The sequence below is a fragment of the Barbatula barbatula genome (assembly GCF_947034865.1).
Source record: "Barbatula barbatula genome assembly, chromosome: 3".
Taxonomy (NCBI): domain Eukaryota; kingdom Metazoa; phylum Chordata; class Actinopteri; order Cypriniformes; family Nemacheilidae; genus Barbatula; species Barbatula barbatula.
This window is the reverse complement of record NC_136764.1, coordinates 14,982,133-14,989,769: the sequence shown is the minus strand read 5'-3', so window position 1 is coordinate 14,989,769 and position 7,637 is coordinate 14,982,133. Positions and strand designations below refer to the sequence as shown.

General features: G+C 37.8%; 1 protein-coding gene across 3 annotated transcripts; it reads left to right on the top strand.

Annotated features, from left to right (window-relative positions):
- Positions 1-250: 250 nt before the first annotated feature.
- On the top strand, positions 251-6,921 carry gata6 (GATA binding protein 6). 3 transcript variants are annotated; one of them, XM_079452849.1, is made up of 7 exons: positions 251-855; positions 1,657-2,565; positions 3,323-3,489; positions 3,898-4,023; positions 4,156-4,243; positions 4,325-4,425; positions 4,663-6,921. In XM_079452849.1, exons 2-7 carry the CDS (start codon positions 1,710-1,712, stop codon positions 4,828-4,830), a joined length of 1,506 nt encoding a protein of 501 aa, XP_079308975.1. In that variant the 5' UTR covers positions 251-855; positions 1,657-1,709; the 3' UTR covers positions 4,831-6,921. The 3 variants fall into 3 exon arrangements, with proteins under 3 accessions (XP_079308975.1, XP_079308973.1, XP_079308974.1); XM_079452848.1 differs by lacking the exon at positions 251-855 and adding an exon at positions 1,133-1,349 and having other exon boundaries at positions 1,435-2,565; XM_079452847.1 differs by lacking the exon at positions 251-855 and having other exon boundaries at positions 1,105-2,565.
- Positions 6,922-7,637: the final 716 nt, after the last annotated feature.

Here is a 7,637-nt window from a genome sequence, read left to right as displayed (position 1 = left end):
CCAATTGACATTTTCCAACACCTGATCGGGTCTCAATACAATGTATATTCTGCCTGAATGAATTATCACCTGTTCAAAGTGAAGCACTCAGTAATGCCTATTGCCCGCTGAGTGTTTGTGTTGTCCCTTACAATCCTAAATGATGACCCGTCGTCTTAGATGAACTAATTAGCAACGACCCTTATTAGCATAGCATTGACAATGCTCAACATCCCATAAGAATATAGGCTACGTGATTCCATCTCTCTGTTCTCGTAATACACTTTAGTATATCAGGTTTTCTTTTCACAAAATACAACTGAGAGATCAGCATTATTCACGTAGGATTATGATTTCTTAAAAATAAAAAAGCATTAAATATAAAACGCCTTCTATATATCGCAATTCAATTTCAACGAAAACATTGGACCTCGTTCTGAGTTATACTGAGCTCGGGAATAAAAATACTTTTGAAACAATGGCTATAAATGACATATATTTGTAAGTACATAGGCCTAACGCTACATTATAAACAATTGATACATTTTTGGTTGACATTAAATATTTGTTCGCCATAAAATCCACTGGAGCGTTTGAAAACGTTCCCTCCAAAACGCATTTAGATACATTGGTCTTGCATTTTCCGCTGAGCATCAAGGACATCAAAACTAAGGTGAAAAGTGAAGAGCAGCACCCCTATCGAGCAGATGTGTTTGCTCAAGCTGGAATCCAATCAGAGTCTCGGAGCAACAGGAGGCGCCTCCTCTCTTAAACATCGTCACGAGTGGAGAGAGAACTTCCATTCCTAATGTTCTCCAAGACCTGCCACCACATAACCGCTGGATCCTGCGCACATCAATGGCAAACCACCAGTAGGTCAGTAGTGACTTTTTCTACCACACATTCCGTTTTTCTTTTAAATGTCTTTCCTGTTTCTTGTTAAACATGTGTTGGTGCTGATTTCGGTGCCAGCTGACAAGAAATATTTCGGGTATTGTTTTGTTACCCAGCCTCCTCTCTCTCTTTCTTATCTGTTGTGGGTCTTATCAAGTGGTTATCACTTTTCTGCAAAGACATATTCCGTTTTGTTTCCTATCTGTTACGCTGTATGTTTTTTTTGTAATTATGATGAGAGTGCATCAAGAGGGAGGACGAGTTCAAGAGCGGGATGGATTCAGATCAGTGGAATGCCCTGAATGGGTTGCGTGCGTGCGCATGTGATTATTTGGAACAGAGTCCTGTTAAGTCTTTAACGTCAGCTAAACTTTCAATTATAAAACATTTAACTATTGAAGTTATAACCATGGTGGGTTTCGGGTAGGCTGTAGAAGAGCATTACGCGATTTCTAAAGTACAACTCCACGATAAAAGTGAACACTTCACGTTTATAAATTCGTATTTTTATATCTGCGCAAATGCTAGAACATATAATAAGCTTTGTTGTTACGGTTTCAGGGAAGCCTTCAAAGTTATTTGGCATCTGTGTCAATAATTGTTGTCCTGGGGCTCTGAGATCTCTTCTGTACCACAATTTGACATTTAAGTGTTACCTATTTCATTTTCGTTCCCCGTTGTTTTTATTTTCGTTTACTTATTTAAAATGTTGGAGCTGTTTATGCATTAGATCCCACAATCTACCACCCAGAAGTTGTTTTAAATTTATGTTGTCATTTTCAGTGCACACTGCCTATCCATTTTCCACAAGCTGTGAGGTTTAAAAGGGATCCTGGATGGACCTGGGTGATAATAGCTGGTCCATAGTCAAACGCGAAGTGTCAAGCAGCAACCCAGGGTCTCCGACTGAGCAGAGCTACCTGAACACTGACCGAAGGGACCGGTTGAGATCACCGGGGCCGGCGCCGACGCACCTGGAAGCGGTGGGAACTCTTCGCGCCGAGGGCAGGCCCTTACACTCCTACGGGCACTTTGGGCATCCCAACAACGCCCTGTCCAATTCAGACGACGTAACACTCTTTACGGACTTAGACCAAAGCAACAAACTCATCATCTCAGGTGGACACACCAGGGAGACACACAAGGGAGGCCTAATTGTGGATCCCACCGACATGTATCAGACTCTTGCCATCGCCGCGGCCCAGAGTCAGGCCGGGTATAACGACTCCCCATCGGCCGGTTATATGCACTCCAACCCTAATTCCCCTGTATATGTTCCGACATCTCGAGTTGGGACGATGATTCCGAGTTTATCGTACCTGCAACCCAGCGTGTCATCGCAGCCGAGCCATGCAGTCAGCAATCATTCGGTCTGGTCACAGTCCGCCCCGGAGAGCCCGTCTTACAGCAATGGAAGTCCACATACCTCCAACCGATTCCACTACTCCCCTAGTCCGCCCATGAATAACGGCACATCAAGGGACACCAGCTATGCCAATCCACTGACTGTAAACAGTCGAGACCAGTATCCATTACGACCAATAAGTGGATCTTACACCAGTCCATACTCTCCGTATGCCCCGCAGCTACCGCAGTTACCGGCGGCGTGGCCAGCAGGGCCCTTTGAGAACTCCATGCTTCATTCCCTTCAATCCAGAAGCGCACCACTATCCATCAGAGGACCGAACGGAGGTAAATTATTTGTGTTAAACAGTCCTTATTTTACTAAAAATCAAAACGTTCCCTATCCAATTTATATTTTCTTCAAAATATTTTTGCTTGACTTCAATAAAAATTACCATAAAGTATTCAGTGTTGCACTGATTATTCTTTATGGGTTAAAATGCAACAATTAACACTTTATTGCTTACATATAAATAAATACATCAATAGTGTAAAATGTATAGCCATAACCAAATTGTGGTGTAGTTTGTTAAAAATTAGAGTTAGTTTAATGGTCATTATTTAAGTAAGAAAACATGTTTAAAATTAAAAAGCAACTCATACAATTAAATGTTTAAATAACATATTTTATGTTGATTTTCGTTGGGATCTGTGAAATTAATCATATTGAAGTCAGAACTTTGCATTCAGTTTTCATATTAAACTTTAAAAAGCATTTATCAGTATAAATAAAATAACTCAAAATAATCACAACAATTATATCTACGCAAAAGGAATTGTGTGAATCATATGAATTATGCCAAATTTAGTTAAATACACTAAACAGGGGGAATTTTGTTTCTTTTAAAAGTGTACGTTTTTATGAGTTAAAAAAATAAGAAAGGAATTAGAGGGGAAACATATTTCAAGCTGGCAGACATATTGCGTCTGTCATTAACGCCATTAGTCTCTTACAATGAGTTTCAAGTCGGGCACACAGACGTTAATGGTGATATAGTAAATGTAATGTTGATATAGACGAACTGTCTGTGTTTCTGTCTCTCAGATTTTCTGGACGACATGGTGGAGAGTCGTGAGTGCGTCAACTGCGGGGCTATGTCCACCCCGCTGTGGAGACGCGACGGCACGGGTCACTTTCTCTGTAACGCCTGCGGTCTGTACAGCAAAATGAATGGACTCAGTCGACCATTAATTAAACCTCAGAAGCGTATGGTGAGCACCGACTCGACGAGCTACTTAACCACTCAATTTCCTGCTTATTTGTTTCAAACAATAGCCAGAGGTTATCTGGGAACATCTTCACAGGTCTACTCCCATATTAAAACGTTTATGCAAGTTTACTTACAGGATTTGTCATTAATCGTTTAGGGTAAAAAAAGAGCACGTGTCTTCTTATTTTAAATAAATAAATACTTTGACTCATTTGAACGTAGTACAATTATCGGAATAAAATATATTTTATTCAATAAAAATGACATTGGCCTACGAAATTACGCAAACATAAATTAGGCCTATTATTCAATACATTTACATTTTTTCAGACAATAATTATTTTTGGTTACATGTTTGACAGTTTTTGGTCTCTCGTTATTGGTAGTTAACTGTGTTATTTTTCTAAAGTCTTCTTCAAGACGGATTGGTCTATCTTGCGCCAACTGCCAAACCAGCACTACAACCCTATGGCGCAGAAACGCAGAGGGAGAGCCAGTGTGCAACGCGTGTGGACTTTACACAAAATTACACGGGGTATGTTACATCACACATTACACACAAAAAACAGGATGACATATTTCATAAAACTAGCAAGCATATTGCATTATTGGAAACGTTCTTTATTTTGTATAATCAATGCAATAATTCAAAATATGTTTTGGTCAGGTCCCTCGACCCCTTGCCATGAAGAAAGAAGGTATTCAGACAAGGAAAAGAAAACCCAAAACCCTGAGCAAATCAAAGGGATCATCTGGTATGTCATAACACAAACTCCACACAACAAGTTTCATTTTGGTAGACTCAAGGTCAAGTAACTCATTAAAATGTTTTACAGGAAGCAGTTCTGTCCCCATGACTCCAACTTCCTCCTCGTCCTCTAATTCAGAGGAGTGCACAAAGAACAGTCCTTCATCAACGCAGGTGCCTGTAACATCGGTAAGTTAGTGGGATCTTTTCGCTTTTGAAAGGCTACATTTGTTATACATTAAAGTTTACCCAAGGACTAAAAAGCTATCAATGTGTAGAAATGTTTTATTTCAGCATTAAACAAATGGACAACTTTTACAGCTAAAAATGTGTAACATTTATTATAATTTTTGAAAGCTGTTTTAAAAGTTATACACTTGCATTTCGTATAGCAAAACATGTCGCTAACACTCTTGTACGATCCAGGTCAACTCTTCATCGCTGGTGGGCCAAGTTGATGTTCCGGGCACGGCAGGCTCCATGGTAAAATACCCAGGCCAGGAGAGTCTCTACACGAATGTAGGCTTGACGTCCTCAGCTGACGTGGCAACATCTGTGAGAGGGGACACTTGGTGCCCTATGGCCTTGGCCTGAACCATGGCATTATGGGACGGGAGCCATGTGCCGTCCTTCAGCTCATTTGAGCGTCACTTTGGCGTTGTCCTTAAAATGGCTGGTTCTAGCAGGGTGTGGGGGTAACGATCTTTGATCAGAGACCTGTTCCAAATACTCCAATGTTTGATTCACCCGTGGAATACTCTGACTGGACGTCCATAATGGAGATTATCTGCACCACTCTTCACTAAAGGACAACACAAGGGAGAGAGTCAGCTTTAAAATGGCTTCAGGCCATACCCGCATGAGCGTTGCTCAAAGGAGTAAGTGGATCAAAAGTTATTCTTTGAAGGTAGATTTGTATATATTAATGCAAACGGATACTTTGCCCATCTGAAAAGTCAATGTTTTTGACCAGATTGCGCTGATATGAGGAGAATAAAACGGTTGATCTTTTATGAAACTGGAATTGAAGTATCAAGGTCTTCTTGTTGATGAATGCCAACATATTTATAAAGCTACGGTTGTTCAGATAATGCCTTTATTTGTCAATAAAGATAATGTCAAATAGATTAGAACTGAATCCTTTTGTTTTTAGCGTGATGTCATCACAGTGTGGATGCCGCTCACTGCACACCTTCTTTATAAAAAAAGAAAAAAGAAAAGAAAAAGCTCTTATCAGATTGAACTGTTTTGTGATGGTTTAATACAGGGTATCAAAGATCACAGGAACTCATGTGAAGCTTGTAGTGTCTTGTTTGATTTCACGTGTTCCTAGAGATTGAAATGGTCTTATCAAGTAAATTAATTCATAGTTCAGAAAATTATTCTTGTTTGTGCACAGTTTGGGATAAGACCTGCATGGAGGAAAATATCTCATTTGAATTAAGATAACATTGAAACATTTAAACTACAGTAAGCATAAATACAATCTATTTATGTTAGAACAAACAGCACTCAGGATTTTCTTTCTGATGCATTTTTTTGTTACACTACAAAAACTACAAAAACGTTTCGCTGCAATACTTGGAGACATAAGACTACCTAAGTTATGGCATTGATGTGCAAATATCAATGTTTGCTACATGCTGTTATTTTTATTTTATTTTTTTACTTTTAGTAATGTCCATTCTGAATCTTGCTTTCACAGTTTATTAAATGATTTAGAAAGAATAATGTGTGTACTAATTCAGAATTAGTAAAAGAATAAGATTTCTTCAGAGTCACGATACAAAGTAATTAAAAGAGTGTCCAAACGAATATCTAATGAGTTCAGACCCAACTGTTCATGATTTACTACATCTGAGATTAAACTTTGTAATGGGGTTTGAACAAGCATCTGCCATCTTTACAGATTACTACTAAAAACATTAATTCTGCTTAAGTGAGAGGATTGGTGATTTTTGGACAATTTGACAATCATATGTCACAGAGACATTGTGTAAATGACACAATAAGATTGTGCTACAGTAATGATATTCTGTCTTTATAACCTCTACAATTATTTATTTCTGCAATGTAGCGTGTTTCTTAGAAGGTGTTTGTCTATTTTATTTGAATTAACGTATTTGTTTTTTATGGTTGTGTTTTCAAGGCATAATTTTGATCCCAGACTTACTCTTTACATGAGCTTAACAGATTGACAATTCATTTCGTTTTTTGTTTTATGGAAAATATTTAAAGCAACTGTCGACCAAATTGTGTTGAATCAACAACCCCTTCAGTATGAGGTTTATAGTGAGAGATTCTTTGTATTCTTCACATCGATGTTTTATGACCCACTGGACGTAATTTAATTGTACCAGATTTACACAGTTTGTTTTGTCATCAACAGCATCGGTCATACAACAATGTTCATGATAATAGTGTTATCAAACCATTGATTCTCCCTGCTGTTTTCCAGTGTACAAAGTATTGAGAAGGACATTATTCTTAGATGTATTTTGTGTAAACTATGTGAACCAAATTCATTTTTTTTCTTCAGATTAGTTCTTTAACACTGGAACAATAAATAAGAGCCACAACTAAACTGGTTGTGTTTTGCCTTTCCTTATTTTCATTTTTGTATTTAATCTAATTTAGTCAAGTGTTAATCTATTTTTGTTGAAATAAAAAACAAAAGTCACCTTACACCTTACACTCGATGTTTGCTCATCAGTCAAAAATATTTTTCTTTGATTTAATTATAAAAATAATATTTTGTTACTTGTAGGCTACAGCAATCAATGATGAAATTGAACTTTTACAAAGTAACTTTTAACACAGTTTAAGGTTTTCCCCTTTATAGCAAACGTATAGTATTCTGTTGTAATATGGTGTAAGCATGCAGTTTAACAACGTACATTTTTTCTTTCCACAAATAAACAATTAAAATATTGGTACATTTTTCGCACAAAAATAAACATTATAATATATGAATATTTTGAAGATATTTTAATTTGTGTTCACCTCTGTAGTGACACCTATTAAGTATGTGATCATCCCAGATGAGTTTAAAATCTTGACTAAGCCAAAGTCCAGCCTAAATGAATAATTAGTTTATGTGAACTTTGACATATGAATGTGCTGATCTTTGCCTCAAGGTTGCACTTTGATTTACAACTGATTGATGAGCTCTCAGCTCCAATAGATTGGAGGTCTCTAATGTGACTTCTTGTCTCCTTTGTGGTGCTGGAGAGGCAAAGATAAATGCAACACGTCCTGCTACTGATAAACCATTTACACAACACCTCGTCTTAATTGTCTGAGGTGCAGCATATACATCCATTAGAAATGTTGAAATTTGTTCATCCCATTTAAAGGTGACACAGCATATACCTGTTGATACCCTCGTAAAATAATACCCT

Coding starts and splice junctions, on each gene's coding strand:
- gata6 (XM_079452849.1), top strand. CDS start 1,710: ATGGACCTGGGTGATAATAGCTGGTCCATAGTCAAACGCGAAGTGTCA. Junction 3,490..3,897: donor TTAAACCTCAGAAGCGTATG/GTGAGCACCGAC, acceptor ATTTTTCTAAAG/TCTTCTTCAAGACGGATTGG. Junction 4,426..4,662: donor CGCAGGTGCCTGTAACATCG/GTAAGTTAGTGG, acceptor TGTACGATCCAG/GTCAACTCTTCATCGCTGGT.